At 35.2% G+C, this 25034-nt stretch overlaps 3 protein-coding genes across 4 annotated transcripts; 2 read left to right on the forward strand and 1 right to left on the reverse strand.

The window, feature by feature from the left end:
* Positions 1-2576: 2576 nt before the first annotated feature.
* LOC104112423 (glycerol-3-phosphate acyltransferase RAM2) lies at positions 2577-7416 on the forward strand. Its single transcript, XM_009622343.4, has 2 exons — positions 2577-3250; positions 6372-7416. Exons 1-2 carry the CDS (start codon positions 2618-2620, stop codon positions 7269-7271), a joined length of 1533 nt encoding a protein of 510 aa, XP_009620638.3. The 5' UTR covers positions 2577-2617; the 3' UTR covers positions 7272-7416.
* A 7200-nt stretch (positions 7417-14616) lies between these two features.
* Positions 14617-15968, forward strand: LOC104112420 (probable prolyl 4-hydroxylase 7). 2 transcript variants are annotated; one of them, XM_070195778.1, is made up of 4 exons: positions 14617-14774; positions 14932-14989; positions 15076-15251; positions 15360-15968. In XM_070195778.1, the coding sequence occupies exons 1-4, from the start codon at positions 14754-14756 to the stop codon at positions 15561-15563; spliced, it is 459 nt and encodes a 152-aa protein (XP_070051879.1). In that variant the 5' UTR covers positions 14617-14753; the 3' UTR covers positions 15564-15968. The 2 variants fall into 2 exon arrangements, with proteins under 2 accessions (XP_070051879.1, XP_070051880.1); XM_070195779.1 differs by having other exon boundaries at positions 15704-15968.
* A 1914-nt stretch (positions 15969-17882) lies between these two features.
* On the reverse strand, positions 17883-21811 carry LOC104112419 (uncharacterized). The gene is made up of 9 exons (XM_009622339.4): positions 21426-21811; positions 20890-20967; positions 20350-20802; positions 19812-19947; positions 19500-19662; positions 19192-19320; positions 18816-19010; positions 18242-18364; positions 17883-18162 (listed from the first exon to the last, which is right to left on the reverse strand). Exons 1-9 carry the CDS (start codon positions 21610-21612, stop codon positions 18070-18072), a joined length of 1557 nt encoding a protein of 518 aa, XP_009620634.1. The 5' UTR covers positions 21613-21811; the 3' UTR covers positions 17883-18069.
* Between the last annotated feature and the right edge of the window lie 3223 nt (positions 21812-25034).

A 25034-nucleotide genomic window follows, 5' to 3' on the forward strand; every position in this document is an offset into this window, starting at 1 on the left:
AGATTAAAGTGGAACCAATTTCTTGAATCGAAGCTTGTGCAATGGAATCATAGGCAGGAAGCTACTGTGTTTTTTCCAAAGTGCATTTTCATAGATACGGATGGAACAAGGGAATGACACATCTTTAAATGCATTTTGATTTCAAAAAGACAAAAGCATTTTACCACTCAAAAGTTAAAATGAAGAATATGATACAAAATTGCATCCAGTTGTATGTACGACAACCTTAGGCTATCATATTATGTGATCTTGTAAGTCCATATTATTCCGGCTCCACTTAGTTATAATTCAAAAATTAGCTCATAAGGCGAAAGGTTGCGGACTGCTTATAAGCTGCTCAAGCCTCCCGCTAGTCTGATATTAGAGTGTAGTGTCTAACTACTCCGTTCTAATTTATTTGACTGATACCATATGTTTGGACCCATCTAACTTTGATTTTAAAAGCCAGCTCATCAGGTAAAAGATTGCAGATTGCAGATTGCTTATAAGCTACCCATTAGATACACATAAAATTACACACTTAGGCAGTTAACTTAATTGCGAGAGGTGATCATGTATTGAAGCAATCAATTTTTCCGGCGTCTAAACTGCCAAATATCGATGATCCTGAAAAAAAGATAAAGAGATTGAATGATCATGTATGCCGAAAGATTTCCAATATAATGCCAATCATGAATGCTAAAAAGTTACTATATCTTAAATTTATTCTCGTGTGTATAAAACAGGCCATATAATGTCAACTCATCCTGGGATATGGCTCCAGGAAAAATCCTTCTTGTTCCTACCTTTAATTACTTTTAATGATCACTTTAGCAATCTCATTAAGATTGTAATTAATTATTTCTTTTCGAACTTTTAACATATTTATGGCTATGTTCTACACTAAAATGTAGAAAGAAGCATCTATGTATCTGATGTTCAAGTAACGGCGGATACAGAATTTAAAGTTTATGGATTTGAGATTCTAGTCATTTGAAGTTACTGGATTCTAAATTAATAATTTGTACATCTTCAATGAATTTTTCAAAACAAATTTTTTACCCTAAAAAACAGGTAACAATTGAATTTATATGTGATTTTAAGGATATGCGGATTAATTCAATACAAGTGATTAATGACGTTAGATTAAGTAAATGAAATACGTAATAAATGGCCAAACCAATGATAAGAGTAATTCTGAACTCGGTTAATGGCTCAATGAGGAAACTACCTTCGATTCCAAGCTTGCACTTACGAAGAACTTAAGAACAAAAATAAGAACTTTGAACAACAAAGAGAATTGAAATAAATTGCCTTGGTATGCGTGTTACAATGTCTGTCATGAATAATCAGCTTCCCCTTTATATAGTAGGCCCTAAGTACAATTCTAAGAAAGGTAAAAAATTTCAGTTTCGCTAATCACTGATCTTTTGTCGATACGGGCCGAGATTCACGTCGTGATATCCGGTTGGGCACGGACATCACGGTCCTTTGTTAGTCGTGTGCAGTTGTTTGGTAATGCTCTCCGAAGTCTTGATCCTCAAACCGTACCCGGAGGACATGGCCCCGATACCCCCGAGGGCAGGTGTTTTGCCCGAGCCCCGATACGAGGGGCTCCTCGCTCCGACTCCAATTCATTACGGTCATGTTCCTGCTCCGTTTGTCTCACCGGAAAATCGAGGTGTTCAGTGAGCTCAGTTTTACCCGTATACATAAATATATGATTTGGACAAAAGTTACCGACTTCTGCCGAATCCGTTATCTCAAATACTAGCTCCACTCCGGTGTTCAAGAGTGAAATCTGACAAACGCTGGCGGGTTCGTCAAAGATGTTTATAGAATATGCTACATAACGAGTCAATATAATTTCCCAACTAACTTTACGTCTTATTGAGACGGAATTTACAAGAATATTGTGGCTTAGAAAGGATAATTAAGTCGGGTAAAACTCTAACAACTTTCAGTATTATTAACATAGTACATGACAATACGCAGCCCTACTCTTTTAGGAAATTAATGTAAACTGAACGGTGCACCTATAACAAGTTCAGTGGGTTTACAAAACCCTCAAACTGCTTCTGTAAGGTTCTTCCTCGGGTCCTTTTTACCCGTCATTTAAAGTTTTGGCAACCCGTAAGGAATTTAATAGCATTAACTATATAGATTATTTACTAAATTACTTTATCGTCTCTTACTTAAATGGTTACTTAATAAGTAACTACTATGCTTTCTTGGAGTATTATGGGTGGAATTAAAAAAATAATTTAACTCCGCTTTCTTAGTTTTTTAAAGTGACAAATATTTTGGACCGAATTTGATTAAAGTAACAGATAAAAAGGATTGGAATGAAAAATAACATGTCCGATGAACGTATTTGATAGTACTACGAATTAATTGTAGTGCTAAAATTAGCATGACAATAACATTATGTCATTAACCTTGATAATCTCGGTAATCCCAAAGAGAAAAGAGAGATAAACCATTTTGGATATCACGTTAAATGTTTGTCCACATATGAAATGCAGCTTGTTTATACCGTAGCTAAGCTCTATATTTAAGGCACAAGAAAGTCAATCGATTTGAACATTCCCTAGAAGTGATAAGCGCCATTATTTAGTGCTTAATACAACATAAATCAATGGCTAAATTAGATTCAAATTCTCCTCCTAAATTCCCAACAATCCAACAATGTGAATCAAAGGGGCGAGAAAACCACACAGTAGTAGCAGACATGGATGGAACTTTACTTGTTGGACGTAGCTCTTTCCCTTATTTTGCACTTGTTGCCTTTGAAGTTGGTGGTATTTTTAGGCTTCTTTTTTTAGTATTAGCATCTCCTTTTGCTGGACTTCTCTACTATTTCATCTCCGAATCCGCAGGCATAAGAGTCTTAATTTTTGCAACATTTGTTGGGATGAAAGTGTCCGATCTCGAGTCCGTGGCTCGTGCTGTTTTGCCTAAATTCTATTCTAGCGACTTGCACCCTGAGACATGGCGTGTTTTCTCGTCATGTGGGAAAAGATGTGTTCTTACAGCGAATCCTAGGATTATGGTTGAACCATTTTTGAAGGAATATTTAGGTGCTGATTTGGTTATTGGGACAGAGATATCTGCGTATAAAGGAAGAGCCACTGGGTTTGTGAATAAACCTGGAATTCTTGTAGGTGAAAATAAGGCTGTGGCACTTCAAAAGGCCTTTGGTTCTACATCTGTACCTGATATTGGACTTGGTGATCGCAAGACTGATTTTCCCTTCATGAATTTATGCAAGGTTTGTACCTCTTATGGTGCTATTTCTTTTTTTAATCTGTTTTATAAAATTTTAAGAAAAAAACACAATTTTATACGAGTTTCACTTTTATATTCTCACTAGTCTTGCGACGCGTGTATTCATTCTCAATAAATACATATTTTCTAAAAACTACATAAATACTATAAATGATGATTGTTGATTTTATTTAGCAACTCAATAAATAAAAAAAAAGATGACAATATAGAAGTTTTCAATCATCTTAGCCAATATTTTTAATATAAGATTTATTCATTGCAAAAATTTTACAGGTGTCATGCTAATTTTTTACGTAGCTTATAAAATAAAAATTACAAAAAATTATATAATGTTGAACATTGATCCCATTTAGCTAGCTTATTATGAAAAGATCATGCTCGTAGAAGTCCTCATATGCCTTATTATGATTTTTGAGAGTTTCTTTGGGAATATCTTACAAAAATTATTGTTGTTGTGTAACTTAATACTCGAAACAAACAAGTGATCACACAAAAATAGTTCATTGCAATTCTCCAAAGATTTGTCAAATAACGAATTAAATATTTTGGTCTTTTAGACATTTGAGAATGTAGATGTTGGCTCTATAGCTCCTTAAAAAGAAAATAATAAGTGACAATGTAAAGTCTAAAAAAGACCGATGTTGAGTTAATATTTTCTAATACATAACTTAATAATAAAAATTATAGGAACTTATCATTTGTTGAACAAATGCAAAGGAAAAATAAAATAATGATAACTCATTTAGAATTTATTTTATCTTCTACTATTTTATCCGTATTACTTTAAGTTTGTATTTTTATCAATTTGACTCTCAATACTATATTGTAACTAATTTTGCTTTATTTTTTTTATTTCTTTTACCATCAATATTATTATGTGCACTACAAGTTTTGCAATTACTTATACGATGAATTTGTAAAATAAGTTAATTGGATTTTCTAGCTAATTAGTTGATTAAAAAACTTATTTTGTTAAATTAGTTCAAAAGTTTAATTATTCATTCTAAACATTAGAGGAAATAGTTTTTCTTCATTCAAATTTTTAATATTAAATCATCCCAAGTTTAATATTTATTATAACTATATTATTATCCAATAAGAATTTTATGTTCAAAGGATAAAAATATCGATCTGACAGTTCACATAGAAAATTTTAGTTATTTTTAAAACTTTAAATATTAAAAAAATATTTAAACTATAATTTATTTTTTAATGTAAATCTATCTGCAGCTGTAGAGCGGTCAAAATGGGCTTGGCCCGTGAGGCCAGCCCAACCCAGCCCGCTATTTGGGTAGGGTTGGGCTAGATTTTTTTTAGCCTATTTAAAACTGAGGCTTAGAAGTCCGGCCCAAGTTAGCCCGCTAGCCCTTGAGGCTTGACTGAGGCTGGGGCCTGGGCCGGCCCGTAGGCCAAAAATTAATTAACTATTAGATATTTAATATGTAAAAAAAAGTAAAAACTAAAAAAACTATTAACTATAATCCTAATTCCCCAACCCTAGATTGCTCATTTACCCTTCCATATCAACTAAAATTTAAATTTTTGACATGCATGTAATATGACAAAATTAATTTTTCTTTTGTTTAATTAATAACGAACTCGAAAAGTTTTGGTTGCCAATAATAATCTTTTTTTAAAAGAAAATATTACTTTAAGTGGCCAATGATCAGCTTGGATTACTTTAATATATTATTAATATTTAAATTGCTCTTCAGTATAGAAAAATATCAATTTTAAATACAAAAAAGAAAATTGACCACTAGTAAATTTTAGGAATTTTAAAAATTTTATGAACTATAATGATGAAATCAGCAAATGATGTTAATCCTAAATTAAAAAATCTCAGCATATAAACTTATTGAAGCAATCCCTGAATCTGGGAAAAATAAAAGAAAAGTATTAAGAAAATATTCATGTAACTTTAAAAAAGTAGAGTTAGAGATACAGAGAATTTGTATTTCAATTACGAGATTCATCATCAAATATCAAGCTTTTTGTACGCTCTAAGCAAACAGAAGTTGTTTATATTTTTAATCGACTATGTCACGAAAAAATATTTAAGTATGTAAAGAAATTCTTTTTTCTAAAAAAAAAATTGAAGGGCCGGCCCGCGGCCCTCTTAGGGCTGGGTTGGGCTGGCCATTTCAAGGCCCATTTATGTGGCGGCCCGACCCTACCTAGCCCACCAAATTTAAAAGCCTACGAGGCTTGGGCTGGGCTAGCCCGTTTTTTGACGGCTCTAGCAACGGATAAAAATATTGACCAACATATGATTATAATAAATTATAAAATTTAATTATTTTATTCACTTTATTAGAGTGCCAAAATCCAAACCCCTCAATATGTTTAAGTAAAATGCAAAAATGAAAAAGTGACAACTACCTTGAGTCATAATGTTAACTACACACGTTTAAGATGCAAAGTTGGGTAGAATTAATCTACATAACTAAAATAAGAAAAAACTTACTAATAAGTAAAGATTTAGTTGATTTCAAAGTCCTATATATTAGAAAAATAATTAAATGAGTTTTCATAAATAGTAGGGAATTAATTAAATGAATATTTCTAAATATTAAAAAAATAATTAAATGATTAATTTGTCTAGTGTAAACTTTAATTTTGAATGGTAAAAAAGACGAACGACATTTCACTAAGGATTTTCGTACTTTTAATATAGTATAGATAATGTATATCAAGCCACACAAAAGTAAAATTTTAGGTAACCATGCATAAAAAAAATAATAATATTATACCTGAAAATAGGACAAGTTACCTTATAAAACACCTTAAAATACACTTAGTGCATTTAGATCCTTCTTTATTTGGAAACCTTGTACCTATATTTTATTATTGACAATCGACATGCAGTGAAACAACAATCTATAGAATGAAAACGAGGGAGTAATAACTTATTACTAGCACAAACAAGAAGGTCTTCAATGCAAGTGATAAAATTGAAGTTTTACGTACTATATTTTTACAAGATCGTATCATTTATAAATGACAAATAACCTGCTATTACGTTTTTAAATGTATTATTAATATAAAATTTCTTTACATTTAAGATAGAAATAATATGATTTATCTTCTATTACTCTTTGCAGGAAAGCTACATAGTACAACCAGAACCTGGTGTGAAGCCTTTGAACCAAGACAAATTACCAAAGCCTATAGTTTTCCACGACGGCCGACTTGTTCAAAAACCAAGTCCTTTAATGGCACTTATGATAATTCTTTGGATCCCAATTGGTTTCCTCTTAGCATGCTTGCGCATAGCCGCTGGCTCGCTCCTACCGATGCCACTAGTCTATTACGCTTTTTGGGCTCTTGGTGTTCGAGTCAAAGTCAAAGGCAACCCACCTCCTCCGGCCCAAAAATCCACGGGCCAAACCGGGGTCTTATTCATTTGCTCTCATCGAACTCTTCTCGACCCAATTTTCCTATCAACAGCCCTTGGCCGGCCCATACCTGCAGTCACATATTCATTGTCACGGCTATCTGAGATTATTTCACCTATTAAAACGGTTCGTCTTAGCCGTGATCGTGTAACGGATGCTAATATGATCAAGAAATTGTTAGAAGAAGGTGATTTGGTTATATGCCCCGAAGGGACAACGTGTAGGGAACCATTTTTACTTAGATTTTCGGCCTTATTTGCAGAATTGACCGATGAACTTGTTCCTGTTGCTATGTCTAATAAAATGAGCATGTTCCATGGCACGACGGCTAGAGGATGGAAAGGAATGGACCCATTTTATTTTTTCATGAATCCTAGTCCTGCATATGAAGTGACATTTTTGAATAAATTGCCATATGACTTGACTTGTAGAGCTGGAAAATCAAGTCACGATGTGGCGAATTATATACAGAGGACAATCGCCGCAACATTATCGTATGAGTGCACTAATTTTACTAGGAAGGATAAGTACAGTGCTTTGGCTGGAAATGATGGAACTGTGACAACAAAACCTGGACTTGCACGCAAGAAAGTGATGGGCTGCTAATAGAGAATATTGTGCGGGCTTTAGTAGTTGTCTTCATTTGTGGTCATGTTCCAAATTGTAGAGAGAATTAAACAGTTAACAGTTGACGAGAAACAGAAATAAACTGCAAAAAATAAATAAAAAAACTCATTAAAGTTATTGATCATTTGGCTTCGAATCTTCATACAAATAAACTATAATTGGTATATTTATCAGACTAAACAAGAATCACATAGTTACATAATTTAAACATTGCAATTTGATCTTTAGAGTGAACATATTCTTCTTAATTAGTTTAGCCAGTCATGCGAATTTTAAAAAAAAAATCGGGATAGTTATTGTCCATTTGCAGTATAAAAGCTTCAACTTTCTTAAAAGGTATTTTTTAAAGAATAGTAAGTTCTTAAAATGAGAATAAGAATGAAATCATGACTGATAGGCATAAGTTCTTTCCTTATTTAATTGTCTTAACTTTTCTCATAGTAACTTATTTGAAGAAACATGTAGCATAAATTACTTACCTTAATACATACAGGAAAGTAATCTACGAAAAAGTTTCTCTCGATAGGAAAAAGTAGTTCATTTCTAAGTGCAACAAGAGACTACGCACAAAGCATAGAAGTGTGGTTGTCTGAACTGTGATGGATTATCGACTTTTACTTCTTCTATATTTCATTTCCATTTTCCCAGACATTTCTCATTCTTCTCTTCGATTCTCCTTATGGAGCAGTTATAAAGAAACGTAATTCCTATCATCTCTCGCTCTTTTACAAGTTAGTATACTGTTACTTATTTGAATAATGTTTATCAATGCCTTTGCTTTTTTTTTTTCTTCCAGAAAATCATCAATTCTGAAATTGAGGAGTGGCTCTTCGTCGACTTCAATTGATCCAACACGGGTCACTCAAATTTCATGGCACCCCAGGTTTGTTACCCTTTAATATTTAGTCTTTTTATCGCTGATATCCGACAGTTGGAAAGAATGCAGCTTTATGGGTAATTTGATGCTTGATATTGATTTGAATTATATGCAGGGCTTTCATATATAGAAATTTTTTTGACTGATGAAAGGTGCGATCATCTCATCTCTCGTCAGCCTTTTTCCTCTTTCTTGTGCAGCTGCTCTCTATTCCTCTCTTTCTTTCTGAATTTTGGGAAACAACTTCTTACATAAATATAGGGTAAGACTGCGTACAATAGATTCATATGGTCCGGTTCTTCCCCAGATCCCGCGCATAGCAGGAGCTTAGTGCATCAGGTTGCCCTTTAGTAGTGCGATTAATTAAAGCTCATTTAATATAGTTACTACTTGTTTACCCTAAAAAACGGATAACAATTGAATTTATATGTGATTTTAAGGATATGTGGATTAATTCAATACGAGTGATTAATGACGTTAGATTAAGCAAATAAAACTTAAGGGTGATTCCGAGCTCGGTTGATGGCTCGATGAAGAACCTGCCCTCGATTCCAAGCTTATACTTATGAAAAACTTAAGAACAAGAATAGGAACTTCGAACAACAAAGAGAATTGAAATTAATTGTCTTGATATGCGTGTTACAATGTGTCCCATAAATAATAAATTTTCTCCTTTATATAGTAGGAGAGTTTTACCCTAAGTACAATTCTAAGAAAGGTAAAAATCTTCTATTTTGCTAATCATTGATTTTCTGCCGAGATTCATGCCGTGATATCCGGTTGGGCACGGACATCAAGGCTCTCTGTTAGTCATGTGTAGCTGTTTGATAATACCCTCCGAAGTCTTAATCCTTGAACCGGACCCGGAGGACATAACCCACAATACCTCTGAGGGCAGATGTTTTGCCCGAGAACTAATATGAGGCTCCTCGTTCTGACTCCGATTCATTACGGTCACGTTTCTGTTCCGTTTTGGCTTACCAGAAAATCGAAGTGTTTAGCAGGCCCGGTTTTACCCGTATACACTTCTCCTACTTGGTATGAGAGAAAATAATTTCTTATTAACACTGCCTATTACTTGAGTGTTTAGTTACTATGTTTGTTTTGTTGGGAATAGACCCCCTACAGAAATAATATTCACATTAATAAAAGCGGAATAATAAGTAGCAACAAGAATAAAAGAGTGACAACGATACCAAGATGTTTTACGTGGAAAACCCTTGTAAATAAGGAAAAAATCACGGCCCCGAGACGAGCAACTGATATCACTATAGCAAGAAATTTTACACTTTGTAGGTCCGAGTAAAATACTCCAAAAATCACTACAACACTCAAAAGAAATAACCTTCTTTTGATATTCTCACCTCACTGCAATATCGCTCACTCTCTATTTTTCTCACAGAATATTTTCTTATATCTTGTCTGTGAAACCTCACTCTTTCTTTATCTCTTTGTTGGTGTGTAGAAATGAGAGTTGAAGCTCTCCTTTTATAGCCAAAGTCTCACTCTCTAAAGCCTGCAATATTTGACAATTTGCACACATTTTTCTTCTTTTTCTTCAATGTTGACAATTCAACAAAGTTGGCTACCAAACTAAAGAAATTAAACAAAGTTGGCTACCAAACCAAAAAAATTCAATAAAGTTGGCTACCAAGCAAAAAATATTTTCCTTAGGCACATGCCTATTACTTTGGCTTTTGAATGAGATGGACCTCATTAATCTCCCCCTCCAGTCTCATTCATCTAGAGGAGGTAGCACTGTCTTCTAGTTTGAGTGCATGCTGACAAGTTCTTTGCATAGCTCGAACTTGTCTCTTGGTACCACCTTAGTCAGCATATCTGCGGGATTCTAACTTGTAGAAATCTTTAAGACATTTAGAGATTCATTCTCTACCATTTCTCGAATCCAATGATATTTCACATTGATGTGTTTGGTCCTTGCATGGTACATGGAGTTCTTGCTAAGGTCTATTGCACTTTGACTGTCACAATAGACGACATATTCTTTCTGATGCAATCCAAACTCTTGAAGGAACTGTTTCAACCATATCATCTCATTGTCAGCTTCAATAGCGACAATATACTCCGCTTCAGTTGTAGAGAGTGCGATACACTTCTGCATCCCCGACTGCCATGATATAGCTCCCCGTGAAAATATAAACAATTATCCAGTAGTGAATTTTCTGTTATCAATGTCACCTGCCATATCAGCATCTATATAGCTCTTCAAGATTGGATCAGATCCTCCAAAGCACAAACAATCTCCCCTGGTACCTCTCAAGTACCTTAGTATCCACTTGACTGCTTCCCAGTATTCTTTTTCAGGATTTTCAAGAAACCTACTGACAACACTAACTGCGTGAGCAATATCAGGTCTAGTGCATACCATTGAATACATCAAACTTCCGACGGAAGAGGAATAAGGAACTTTAGTCATGCTTTTCTTTTCCTCTATTGTTGTAGGACACATCTTCTTGCTTAACTTTAGATGACTAGCAAGAGGTGTGCTGACTGGCTTAGCATTCTTCATGTTGAAGCGTTCCAGTACACGTTCAATATACTTCTCCTGAGACAGCCACAACTTTCTGTTTGTTCGCTCTCAAACTATCTTCATACCTAGAATTTGTTGTGTTGGGCCCAAGTCCTTCATATTAAATGACTTGGACAAATCTCCCTTCAACTTTGCGATCAACCCCTTGTTTTTTCCTACAATTAACATGTCATCCATATAAAATAATAAAATAATAAAGTTGTTGTTAGAAATATTTTGAAGTATACATATGGATCAGAATATGTCTTTGTGTAAGTTTGACTTTTCATAAATGAGTCAAACTTCTTGTACCACTGCCTTGGTGCCTGCTTCAACCCATAAAAACTCTTATTCAGTTTGCACACCATGTGTTTTCTTTCAACTACTTCAAATCTTTCTGGCTGCTCCATATAGATCTCCTCTTCCAAATCTCCATGAAGAAATGCAGTTTTCACATCCAACTGCTCCACTTCAAGATCTAGGCCAGCTACTAAGCTCAAAATTATTCGAATAGAAGTCATTTTGACATCAGGTGAGAAAATTTCATCAAAATTAATACCTTTTTTCTGCTCGAAACCTTTAACCACCAATCGAGCTTTGTATCTGACCAGTTTGCCATTTCCATCTTTCTTGAGTTTAAAGACCCACTTACATTTGAGTGGTTTTTTACCCTTTGGAAGTTCAACCAGCTTGTACGTGCCATTTTTCTGCAAAGATTCCATGTCTTCTTGCATGGATTTCATCCATTGGTTCTTTCCTGGATGAGACAACACCTCCTTAAGACTTTATGCCTCCCCTTCATCACTGATGAGGACATACTCTGTGGAAGGGTACTTGCATCACTCTACCCTTGGCCTCTCTGATCTCCTCATAGGTTGAGGTTATTCTTCTTCCTGAGGGGGGTACTCCACTTACACGACATTATCATCAAGTTGCTCCCCCTGCTCAATAACCTCACCAGGTTGCTCCCCCTGCCCGGCAACCTCGCCGGTCCTACTTTTTGTACTTGTGGGATTGTTAGAAGTAGAAGAAATAGTAATAAGGTTAGGAATTATATTATTCTTGGCCTTCTCTAGCATATCATCACCAGTTCCAACTTCACTTTCTTGGAAGACTACATCTCTGCTTCTGATGACCTTCTTCTTTACATGATCTCACAATATGTATCCGAACTCTTCATCTCCATATCCGATGAATATGCATGGAAATTTATCAACCAACTTTGTTCTCTGCTCCTTTGGTACATGTGCAAAAGCTCTGCAACCAAACACATTTAGATGCGAGTAGGACACCTCCTTGTTGGTCCAAACTCTCTCTCAGATGTCAAAGACCAACGGAACTAATGGACTCCTACTAATCAGGTAACAAGCTGTCTGAACTGCTTCACCCCAGAATGACTTAGGCAGTTTAGCCATTCTAAGCATGTTTCTCACATTTTCCACAATGGTGCAGTTCATCCTTTCGGCTATGCCATTGTGTTGTGGGGTTCGAGCAATTATCTTTTCATGTCTGATCCCATGGCTCGAACAGTACTTTTCAAATTCCCTTGAAGTATACTTACCTCCATTATCACTTTGGAGACGTTTTAGCTTTTGGCCTGTCTTCCTTTCCACCAGAGCATGAAACTTCTGAAAAACTTGAAACACCTGATCTTTGGTTTTCAAAATATAAACCCATAATTTTCGTGAAGCATCATCAATAAAAGTAACAAAATATTTGTTACCGCCCATCGATTCAATTTTTATTGGACCACAAACATCAGAATATACTAAATCAAGCATATTTAATTTTCTTTTAGACGATGTCTAAAATGAGACTCTGCGTTGCTTACCAAATAAACAGTAGTCATAAGGTTTTACCATTGTACCTTTGGCATAAGAAATGAGTGATTTATTGGCAAGAATATGCAATCCCTTCTCGCTCATATGACCCATCCTTTTGTGCCACAAATCTGCAGAAATTTCATCTTGTGCCGCGTTCAATTCACCTTGGCATATTTCTGCATTTGTCCTGTACAACATGCCACGAGCAACCCCCTTGCAATCACCAATGATCCCTTGGTGAGTTTCCACTTTTGATTTGTAAAATAGTTCCCGTATCTATCTCGGTCTAAAGCAATTCCCGAGATCAAGTTCATCTGCAAATCAGGTACATGCTGCACGTCCTTTAGAACAAATGTGCATCCGACATTTGTCTTGATACAAATGTCACTGATCCCTGCAATCTTTGAGTAACTTGTGTTACCCATTCTCACAGGGCCGAAATCACCTGCTACATATCTACAAAATATTTCTCTTACCGGTATGGCATGGTAAGATGTTGTTGTATCAACTACCCATTTCGACTCTGGATCTGACAAGTGCATGCATTCCTCTCCGTCGTTTATAAAGAGGACAACATTATCATTGTTTTGAACCATGGCGGTTGTGTTGTAGTCATTCTTCTGGCCACTGCTTTCACCTTTGCCCTTTCTTGGATTTGGGCAATCTCTTTTGAAGTGATCTGGTTGATCACAATTGTAGCAATTTCTGACTTTTGATTTGGATCGGTTCTTAGACTTCCCACGAGCTCCGGATCTACTATAGTTGCTCGAACTCCTTTGATAACTCATGCCTCTGCCTTCTGTGATGAGAGCTTGTCCTTGATTTTCAGGCTTTTTTCTCATCTTCTTATTGACTAGAAGAGCCGATGTGACATCTTTCAACTCAATGGTAGTCTTACCGTGCAGGATGGTTGTTGCCAAATTATCGTATGAAGATGGCAACTAGTTTAATAGCAAGATAGCTTTGTCTTCTTCCTCGATTTTCACTCCAAGATTGGCGAGTTGTGTGATTAGTCCATTAAACATATTTAAATATGACAAAAAATTCATAGCTTCACCCATGTGTAGGGCGTATAGCTGCTTCTTCAGGTACAATTTGACACTCAGCGTTTTGGACATGTATAGGCTTTCCAACCTTGTCCAAATGCCACATGCGGTGTCTTCATCAATGATGTTATTTATCAAATCATCTGATTAGTGCAACCTGATTACACTAGCAGCCCTTTCATCCAAGTCAGCCCAAATCCTTAGCTTTCATGGTATTAGACTTTTTGGCATCAACATCTAGTACCTTGTGTAATCCTTGTTGAATGAGCAGATCCCTCATCCTTCTTTGCCATGTTGAGAAACCGTTATCTCCGTTAAATTTTGCTACCTCGTACTTTACTCCTGACATTTTTTTTTTACCAAGTATAGTACTACCGATAATGAATAGTATTTCTGTGAACGAGCAGAACTTGTGCTCTGATACCAGTTGTTGGGAATAGACCCCCTACAGAAATAATATTCACAGTAATAAAAGCGGAATAATAACGTAGCACCGAGATACGATAATTAACAAGAATTAAAGAGTGACAACGACACCAAGATTTTTACGTGGAAAACCATTGTAAATAAGGGAAAAACTACGACCCCGAGACGAGCAACTGATATCACTATAGCAAGGAATTTTATACTTTGTAGGTCCGAGTAAAATACTCCAAAGAACACTACAATACTCAAAAGAAATAACCCTCTTTTGATATTCCCACCTCACTACAATATCGCTCACTCTCTATTTTTCTCACATACTATTTTCTTATATCTTATCTGTGAAACCTCACTCTTTCTTTATCTCTTTGTTGGTGTGTAGAAATGAGAGTTGAAACTCTCCTTTTATAGCCAAAACCTCACTCTCTAAAGCCTACAATATTTGATAATTTGCACACACTTTTCCTTTTTCAATGTTGACAATTGAACAAAGTTGGCTACCAAACCAAAGAAATTAAACAAAGTTGACTACCAAATCAAAAAAATTCAACAAAATTAGCTACCAAACTAAAAAAATTTTCCTTAGGCACATATTACTTTATCTAAGTAGTATAAAAGACTGTTTTCTAGTACTATTACTTACTAAGAATATACAAAGCCAGCCTCTTCTTTATATACGCTAAAGGTAGACTGGAGAAATCCACGGTAGCTGACAATGTATCAGGAGAGAGCATAGAAAGTGAAGTTCGGACAAGCTCCGGCATGTTTCTTGTCAAAGCTCAGGTTAGTTCATGTCCTGACTCTCTTCTCTGTGTTGCTATTACTTCTCCTTTTTAGAACTTTACCTCTAGTGGACATTTAGTGTTGAATGTTAATATTGTTACAAGTATTAGATGAGAAAGAACACTTAATTTTTTATTTGTTTCTCTCTTCATTAAAGGATGAAGTTATTGTTAATGTGGAGACCAGAATAGCTGCTTGGACATTTCTCCCAGAAGGTACTTTGGAATCTGTGGTGTTGATTGGCTTCATCACTATATGCCTAAACTGAATTTCTGACTTTGTATACTAACTTGTTATTCAGAGAATGGAGAATCAATTCAGATATTGCATTATGAAAATGGGCAAAAAAACGAGCCACATTATGATTATTTTATGGGCATGGTCAATCAAGAAAATGGTGGCCATCGCGTGGCTACTGTCCTAATGTATTTATCCGATGTTGAAAAGGGTGGAGAAACAGTTTTCCCTTGGTCAGAGGTAATTCCAGTTTTGTATAATTGTTACTGGCTTTCTTTTTTCTTTTTTCTTTTTTAACAATACTAGAGACGAAAATTTTCTTTTCTTCTTTGTTATTGAAACCTGCAGGCCGCGGAATCTCAGCCAAAGGGTGATGACTGGTCTGATTGTGCTAAATATGGCTATGCAGATTCGATTTGTCACCGTGAATTTCAATGTGACATTATAGGTGTCCATCAGCATATTCATGTAGGAAGTAGTATTAGCCATTTTCAGTCAGTAAGGCACATTATGTATTTAGATAATAAAATGGAAGTCGGATCCAAGATTTAAACTTGGTGAAGCACTTAAAACAATGTACCTTTGAAATTCAGTTGAACCCATTGAGATGGGCTGCATCTGCCTATGAATAAAAGTGACACAAAATTAAGTGAGATGGTAAGTATACTGACATATCCATGTTTTGTTTGCAGTAAAACCTAGGAAGGGTGATGCATTGTTGTTTTTCAATGTACATCCTAATGCAACAACCGATCCTTTGAGTTTGCATGGAAGTTGCCCTGTCATTGAAGGCGAGAAGTAGTCTGCTACGAAGTGGATTCATATAAGGTCCATTGACGACACACCATCAACAGATCAGTGTGTCGATCAGAATCCTGACTGCGCCTGCTGGTGAATGTGATAAAAATCCTTCTTCCATGGTGGGCTATGAAGGTTTTGTAGGTCATTGTAGGAAGAGTTGTAATGTGTGCTCATGATAGGAATACATACTCGGATTTTTCTATATCATTTTACCAGTAGAGCAAAGTGTATCCTCAATTGTTGTGTATCTGTTTTTACATTATGTTACCCTTTTAGACACCATATGCTAGTAGCAGAATAGAGCATCGTTTATCACATTATTTGGTAACTTGGTGGCTGGTGCTATAGAGCCCTGTGCCTCACTGCCTTGCTTGATGAGTTTATCTAATCTGATTCATCTAGCTTGTCAAAATTAGCATAAGCGTAAAAATTCTTAATTTAAGTATTAATTATAATGGACTTTTAACCTGGGATAAAAAGATGCCCATTTTCTCCCCGGCTTAATTATTTCATACGTAAAGATGGAAATTCTAACTGCCAAGTGCCAACCAGAGAAGATAAAGAGGAAAATTATGAAAAACATAACAGTCCACAGAAAAAACCGTTAATTTAGTTAGAAAACTAATGAACAGTTGGAAAACAAAAATCCAAATAAAAAACAATGAGAAATATTCATCAAATATTTCCAACACAACTTTGATTAATCCATGACTACATTACAGAGATCATCATCTTCATTCCGGCGACAAGGATCCTCCGGCCGCATTTGGGACAACAGACTCAATACAACGGCTGATGGCGGGCCACCAACAACCACTGCTCATGGAATCGGAAATTCTCAAAAATATAGAAGAATCCAATTTGACGAGGTTTCAAATGTTGCCACCACATCTGTCGGAACAGAGACAAATAAAAATTCTTATGCGGCGGCAACCTCTGAACCATCTTCTAGATCTAAAATTAAGCCGCCCAGGTGCTCTTTCATTGCCATTTTTAGAGGATGCACTAGAACTCATGCATCCTAGAGATTTTGTTGGAGCTTTTCTTGTTTTATTCTTTTCTTATTTTCATGTGCCATATGTTATAACTCTACGCTAATTGTGTTCTTTACAAGCAAGAATCATTATTACACAGTGAAAGACAACATGACCAATGTTACACAAATTTCTCAACAGGTGTGATGGGAGCGTAAAAAACTTAATGTACCCATACAAGCAGAGGCGAATTCAGTATTTTAACCCAGAATTTTAACCGACTGAGTTCCAAGCTAAATACTCTTATACATTTAATGAATTTTTCAATATAAATATAGGATCCAGATACATATTACTGGGTTCACGGGAACCCGTAACTAATGCACCGGATCCGCCCCAAGAACTTGTGCACACTCGTATCCAGTTCGTAGCAATAAACCAATTTGTACAACATAAATGAAATCCATTTGGTACGCGTTTTGACAAAGATGATCTCAATTCTCAAGGATATGAAATTTCCAAAATTTGGATCTTTTAAACTGATTCGTCATGAAAACGTATTGGCGGCTTAATAAAATTAGTGGTCTAAAATCAAATTTTAATAAGGGAAACACATGCAAAAAGTAGTGTAATGTAACCTTTATTTCCATACTTGCTTTTGTAATGTAACACTATTACAAAGACATAAAACATCGAAGTTATAGTAATATTACTATATATATTGGTATAAGTTAATTCAAGTTCCATGTATTTGCAATACATTACTTTAATGTTGTCATTAAAAAACTTTATTTACTAATATAAAGAACTAAACGGTTTATTTCAGATTTCTAAAATATTTCTATTGTTAAAAAGTTGGCTTTCTTTTTATAAAGATTTGTATTTTTTTTTTCCTACAATATTCTCTGAACGAAAATAAAATGATAAAATTCATTAACAATTTTTGGGGACCCATAAAATTGGGGTTTAACGCAAATGCTTTACTAGCTTCTCTTGAGCCGAGATTGTTACATCTGATAATTGCTACAAGTATGGATAACATGAACCAGCTGTGCGATCAATTCATTTCCATTCTCAGGGTCAGGAACACGAACTGTTGAAGAAAACTCTCTTTTCTCTTAATTTTCGTGTTAGCATACACTACAGGATAGAATTCAAAAAATGGCCAAGGCTATACATTCAGATGAAAGTTGGAGACAAGGAAAAAGTTGGTTTCTGTGTAGTATCATGAAGTAAGACTGGCTCGCAACATTTGAGTCTGTTGCAAATGTTTCTGCCATGGTTTAGACGCCAAGTTTGTGATACTTGGTGTAGTCAATCTCTTTCATTCTAATACAACACAACATATTTTCCGGCAAATCCTCTGCTTTGTTTCCCTGCACCATATTTACAAGTAACATCAGATACAAGTCTTCAAAAGGTAGCCAAATCCTCTTTAGAGTTGTTAATAGTTACCTGAATTGTCAGACCGAAGTCAAGGACACAGTTTTTCAATCTGTCTTTAAATGATTCCACTCCTTTTCTAGCGAGGTAATTGAATCTGTGAATGTCTAAATCAATCTCAAAATAGTTTTCGCCCTGCAACAGCCAACACTAAAGATTTCAGTATGAACACCAAGAGAATTTTGTTTGATTTTACATGCAAAATACATGAATGTCTGTACATAGCAAAGGAGGGAATATCCACATGAAAAGTTATAAGTAGTTGTTTAATTTGCACGACAAAAATGTGATTGCGAATATCTGTTTGAATATTCCTTTTGTCCAGGTTCCACCATCATGCAAAAAGAGACTTTTATTTGAAGGAGGCATAAAAGGTTTTGTTGGAAGTTTGTTTTCGTAAGAGCTAAAAGGTGATATATTGTTTGTATGCAGTAGAAAAATGTCAATATTTTAAGGGGCACAGTTAAAAAGTCGTCTTGTTTTTTACAAGTCTCATATTCTCAGAGCCTAAATAGTAAATATAACCAAGTCAGAAAAAAATAAATGCAATGATGCTAACTGCACAAAGTTTCTTGGATTAACCTACCAAATAAAATTCATGCTGAGGACGTGAGAGCACAGGCTTTTCATTGTATGCATTCAAGAGTTTCTTCTCGGCTGCACTTAATTGAAGATCATCCGTGTTTGCAACTCGGCCCAAGAATTTCAATCTTTCCCTAAAGGGTGCATTTGTATCCATGGGAAAACTTTTGATCTTCTCTATTTCGTCATGTATTAATCTCTGTCCCACAGATCAAGGAAAAGAATAACTAATTAGCAATTTATTCAAAAAGGGCAAATCTGTATGTACACATTAAAAACAAATATATTCGGTTACTGGATTAATAGGTTGTACTTGTTTTACTAAGTGTTACTGAGAAATCAGAAAATGTAGTCATGTAAAGAAAATTCACCATCCTTACCTGGAGATTTTCTTGAAATTGAACTGGCATTTCTTTTGAGTAATTTTCTGAAAGTTTGAAGTAGAGAACAAAATTCATCCCTTCTCCATCATATTCATTCTGGAAGATTGCAGGAGGGTATAACGGTATCTGAAATGAGACAACAGTCAATCAATTTTTAAGACAAGCAGTCATTCATTAATAGCATGACATTATCCAAAATCTTGTCTGCCAGCATCTTCACTGGGCAGGTTTTAATTGCCGGATCTGAGCAATAAAAAATAAGTCTAATCTCGTAGGAAGATATGAAAAGAAAAATATTCTAATACCTGAAGATTCACAACAAGAATAGCAGGAACTTCACTAGATGAATCGATGGCTGGAAGTTCCACAAAGCGTGCAATATGATCAATTTTCCTTGCTGACAAGAATACATCAGCCCCGAAAGGATAAAATGCAGCACAGTTTGGAGCAAACTCTTTCTTCTTATCCCTGCCAAAGAATTTAGAGGGATCTCTATATTCAATTGAACAAAAATAAACACAAGGAATTTACTCAAGAAAGAAATGGACAAAGTTGGAGACATGTCTTATATAATCTCATGTAACAGATAGAGTCCATCATCAGAAGCTTTCTCTTACCTAAAGTAGTTTTTGCCACGGACCTTGAAAGTATTTGGCTCAATTGATGACCAGCAGTCGGACATTTTCCTCCCCAACGGGCTGCAAGGAATTTGAGAACCAGCTATTGGTCTTTGAAGAACGGCTTTTGGCGATACTGGAGATAAAAAAGCAGACAAGTCAGTAACATAACCCAATTACACTTTCAAGGTCAGCGCGAATTCAGTTGTAAATTGTAGCTCTATGTAGAAAAATTAACTCCCTCAATTGTCATCTATGAATTTTTCTGGGAAATGGTAACAGTACATTCATCAGCACTAAAGCTGTCCACCCTATTTACAGATCAACTAGACAAAATCTTGTTCATCTTACAAGAACTACTATCATTTAATGTATGTTTAGATAGGTTACAGCTGATCTAACTGACCAACTCAAGATGAAATAATAGAGTACTAATCTCAAAATGTTTTTAAGGTTTCAGAAGCGGTTTATGCAAGAAAAGCAGCCAATTGGAGACTTTGACTGCCATTAAAAGTATATACAAGGTAAAAGCACTTACGTAATGCCGAACTTGAAGTTGTTTCTCTCCATCTAAAAGATAACATCTGGGTCAGGGATGATTTTCTACGGGTGCGTGGTGAGCTCGGGTTTAGCGATTTTTTCTTTTCATCCGAAGAGGCAACGCCAGCAAGACAAGGCAGGCATGGGTTCTGACTCCCACAATTGTGGAAAAATCTTGTTTCAACCTTACCACCACCTTGATCAATGCCTCGGGGCGTTTTATCAACAGGGCTTGGGCCATCCATCTCAATTTGAGGATTGTTGGACTTAACTTGAGAATCTGCTGATGAGTTTCTTTTTGCAGCATCCTCTTTGACAACATTTGGTTCTTGACTTCCAAATGACTGTTCATGTTTTGCCGGGAGGCCAGAAGTAGCATTTCCATTGTGATACACAAAATCAGAAAACCTTGGAGAAACCCCGTTCGAAAAAGAACCACTTTGTGAAAAGACTGCACATTTTGAAGTTACAATATAACATCGATTAGAGACCTAAACAATGCAATGAATTTGAACTTCTAACGAGGCAGATGACTTACCATCTTGAACGCTATGAAAATCGTCGTCACAGTCAGATTCAATCACCATCTCCGGGTCAAACCAAGACTCTGCATTTCCTGTTTAGGGCACATAATATGACGAAAACAAATTTGAGTCGTGCTCTATATAAGCCTCCAAGTACAGAAATTTAAGATCTTTACTAAATATATAGAAAATTTTCCATTAGGGTGTTGACTAATATACACAAAAACCAAACGAGATTGGAAACTCAATAAAAGAAAACTACATAAAAATGAAAAAGTTCATAAACAAATAATCTCAACAAGATATTTCAATACTCAAGTCAGTAAAAGCTAATAGCAAGAAATCAACTACCTAGATTCAAAGAGCAACTAGAATTTCCTAGGTACTCAAATTGTTTAATGAATCTAATCAACAAATACATCTCTAACTTTACCTATTTTCGAGCTAGATGGGGAAAAATCTTAAATGGAAAAATTGAAAAACGAGCTAAGGATTAAAATTTCATGATTTCAGAAAGAAAATAGTAAGTAGAGAATAAAAAATAGAATACCTTGAAATGCAGGATTGTTGTAAGAAAGATCTGAAGAAACAGATGGTTCAATCTTACTGAGATTATGAGAAGCCGAATTGATCTTTGACACATTTCTCCTTCTGCTAGTTTTATGTTTCTTCCTATGAACAAACTTCCGCCCCCTAATTCCCACACACCCTTTTGGTTTCGATCCACATGCTCCCATTTTTCCTCTTTCAGCTCTCAGAAAAAAACCCCAAGAACTGAAATTCTCAAAATTTGAGTCGATCACTCACCAACAAGAACATATATACACAACAGAGAGGTTCTTGATGCTAATTATCAATATTCACGTTTATTATTATTTGGGTTTAGGAATCAAATATCTAATCAATATAAGTGCAGCAATTTGTACAGAAACTACTAGTAGTAGAAAAGTTAAGGGACAACTTTATATAAAAATAGGTTTAGTTAATTGTTGAGTTGGGAATTAATAGGAGTGGATGATTGGTCAACGACAAAATACTTCGACTGTCGATGAGCACTTTGGTACGAAATTTCCTGGGTGCTTGGTCCCGCGTCCCTTCATTATTGCCACGTACCTACCCATACTCAAATTTACCTCTCCTTTAGAATACGCGCTTAAAAAAGTGGTTTGTTTTTACCTTTTCTACTGTTTTAGTTTAGACTTTTAAATTGTTTTTGCATTAACGAATATGTCTTCCTTTTGTTTAGGACGAATGTAGTGTTTAACTAGTTTATCTCGTGTTAATAAATGAAAGGCTCACTTTGCATTATTAAAATCACCATGTTTAAAATGAAGAACGAATTTCAATTTGTTGGAAATCAAAACAAGACCTCTTTAGAAACAATAAATAACTTACAGGTAGAATTTCACTGAATTTTCAAGAACATTTTCAAAGCTAGTTTTTAAAGAAATTGAAATACAAAATATATTTTTAATCCAAACGCATTTATTAAATATGCATCATAAATTCATATTTTAATACGATGACTAAGCATTAGCTAAAAGAGATTGATTCGCTGATTGACTATCACTGTAAAAATAGCCAAATCGTAATTAATGTTATGAATATTTATTTGTTAAGAGTTGGGACATGAAGTTCCTTCACATCACCACGTGAATATGAGTGCTAGAATGAAATGGATACAGATAAAGCATAATAAGATAAGAATGTAAAATTGAAGTATAATTATTTTAATCAATGTTAATAATATTTCACTAATTGTTATTTATCGTATTATAATCTATGTCATAAAGTTTATGCTTGTAAACCAAACTATTCTATTTTATGTTGTTAAAAAGCAAGATAACGTGAAGTAACAATTTAAACAAATTAATTAAGTAACTAATTAACCATACTTTCCTTTTTGTCGCACTCACAAGAGCAGACATCACTAATGACTTCGTGTAATATTACAATTAAATAGGTAACTTGATCACATGTTAATCTCTGTAGGCTTTACCATTTTCAAAGTTAAGATAAGATATTAGCCAAATATTAAAGCCAAAATGGCCTCGTGGCCACTTAAACTTGCGTCCAATTGCCAACCCGGTACACAAACTTATACATTTCCCATTTGAACACTCTAACTCCGATATTTGTTAATTAATAAATCACTTTGACCGTTGACCATGCCTATGTGGAGGCAACATAGCTGACATGACCAAATTGTGTGCACACCACACTTAAAAAGCGCGTGAGTGTAATACTTTGATGGAAAAAATATTTTAAAAAATATAAATAATGAAAAGATAACAAAAAGAAAAAATAAAAAAGAAAAAAAACTAAAGCTTCCTCTGTTCCTCCCAGCCCACTTCGTCCTCCTTCCCCATCCCCATTTCTTTAGTTTTATATCCCATCCCCAGTGATGCAATTCCATCTCGTCCCCGTCCCCTTTCCATTATTAATTTTTACTTGAAAAAGATTAATCTGTGCTATTGAGTACAAGACTTCATAAGAAGAAAAATAGAAAAGGTTATCCACACAACTCGGCAAAAGAAAATCTCTGATTATAGTGCCGAAGAAATTTTTCTGGTCATTGCTCCTTTCTTTTTATTTCTTTAAATTTTTGTGGAAGGGGATATAGAATTGGGTTATTTTTGATTTGTTTGGTATGGCTTGGTGGGAAGGAGGTTTAACGGAGATGGTAATTAGGGGTTTTGGACGAAAATGGTGGCTGAAAATTCAGAGACATTTATCAGTGACTTCTCCGGCCAACTAGAGTTTTTCGGTGGTCTATCAGTTTCTTGGATTTGGGACTTGATCGGAGGCTTCGCCGATAATAGCTTCTTTTACTGGGGGGGGGGGGGGGAGGGGGGACGTGAGTTTAGTGATGAAAATAACATGAAATTTAATATATTAATTTTAAAAATGGGACTCACAAATAACACATGACAAATAATAAATAGTCTAACATATGATGTGTTGATATGTCACCGTAATTGATATACACGTATTGTTGGATGTATTTTTTAATACTCATTTTGTCAAGTTGAAGTGTTCAAATGAGAAATATATAAGTTTATGTACCGAATTGACAATTGAGCGCAAGTTTAAGTGGTCATTTTGCCAATATTAAAACGAGTGAAAGAATTCGGCGAAAAGGACCCGCAAAAAAAAACAAAAAGGAGTGCGGGTAGCGCGTGAAGGAGTCTTAAAATTTCTGAGATACGAGGCCGAGTTGTTAGGCTAAATACGTGACGTCCACGACCTTTGAACTGTCGAAGAAATGGTCCGTGAAACTAACGCGTCTTAAATAAAAGGGTTAAGGAACACTGGAACAACGTTGTGATCCCCACGTGTTGCTATTTATTTTGTGGACCCACTGCTTCACCACCTCTCTATTGCCCACTCTTGACCCGCCCAACATTTAAAGAGCCCATGGACCAGTTGGGCTCTTCTATGTATCAGGCTTGACTTGATTTGAGGACCCAAACAATGTGTGTAAATAATCTATAAGCGTGAAATTTAAAAATAGCCAGATTTATAAGTAGTAATTGAAAAACAGTCACAATTTAAAAAATAATCGAAATTTAGTCACTTTTCATGTAAAGATAAATCTGAACGAAAAGACTGTTCAAAGTCAGGAAAATATTCCAGCATAATATACTCGAGTTCGAATTTTTTACATGTGAACTTCCAGCATAATATACTGGACTCCAGTATATTATGCTGGAACTCTAGTATATTATGATGGAGCTCCATCATAATATAACGGAGTTGCATAATATACTATTTTAGCATAATATGTTGGAAGTTCATACACAGGTGCTCTAATCTCCAGTATATTATGCTGGAACTTTCCGTGTTGCAGAAAAATAATGGCTATTTTTTAATGGCTTTGCAAACGCTGGCTATTTTTTAATTATCAATCCAAAACCTGGCTAGCCCGCGCTATTTTTATGATCTAAAAAGATCTCATGACTTTTGAAAATTTTGCCACACCTCTAATGGTGTTTTGATGGTGGTGAAAGTCAAAATAGTAGTAAAAATGAGGGCTTCAATAGACGAACTCGCACTAAGGGTGATTTAACTATAAGAGAAAGTTCTAATGATCTCGAGGTAACTCAAAAATACAGGTATTTGTGGGTTCAATGTGAAAATTGTTATGGATTAAGTTATA

This window comes from Nicotiana tomentosiformis, chromosome 2 (genome assembly GCF_000390325.3).
Source record: "Nicotiana tomentosiformis chromosome 2, ASM39032v3, whole genome shotgun sequence".
NCBI classification, from domain to species: domain Eukaryota; kingdom Viridiplantae; phylum Streptophyta; class Magnoliopsida; order Solanales; family Solanaceae; genus Nicotiana; species Nicotiana tomentosiformis.

Excerpts from the sequence above, each read along its gene's own strand:
- LOC104112419 (XM_009622339.4), bottom strand. The coding sequence starts at position 21,612 with ATGGGAGCATGTGGATCGAAACCAAAAGGGTGTGTGGGAATTAGGGGG. Across the intron at positions 20,803-20,889 it reads TTTTCATAGCGTTCAAGATG|TCTTTTCACAAAGTGGTTCT; the intron begins GTAAGTCATCTG and ends CAAAATGTGCAG. Across the intron at positions 19,663-19,811 it reads CGTGGCAAAAACTACTTTAG|GGATAAGAAGAAAGAGTTTG; the intron begins GTAAGAGAAAGC and ends ATTCTTTGGCAG.
- LOC104112423 (XM_009622343.4), top strand. The coding sequence starts at position 2,618 with ATGGCTAAATTAGATTCAAATTCTCCTCCTAAATTCCCAACAATCCAA. Across the intron at positions 3,251-6,371 it reads CCTTCATGAATTTATGCAAG|GAAAGCTACATAGTACAACC; the intron begins GTTTGTACCTCT and ends TACTCTTTGCAG.
- LOC104112420 (XM_070195778.1), top strand. The coding sequence starts at position 14,754 with ATGTTTCTTGTCAAAGCTCAG. Across the intron at positions 14,775-14,931 it reads TGTTTCTTGTCAAAGCTCAG|GATGAAGTTATTGTTAATGT; the intron begins GTTAGTTCATGT and ends TCTTCATTAAAG. Across the intron at positions 15,252-15,359 it reads CAGTTTTCCCTTGGTCAGAG|GCCGCGGAATCTCAGCCAAA; the intron begins GTAATTCCAGTT and ends TGAAACCTGCAG.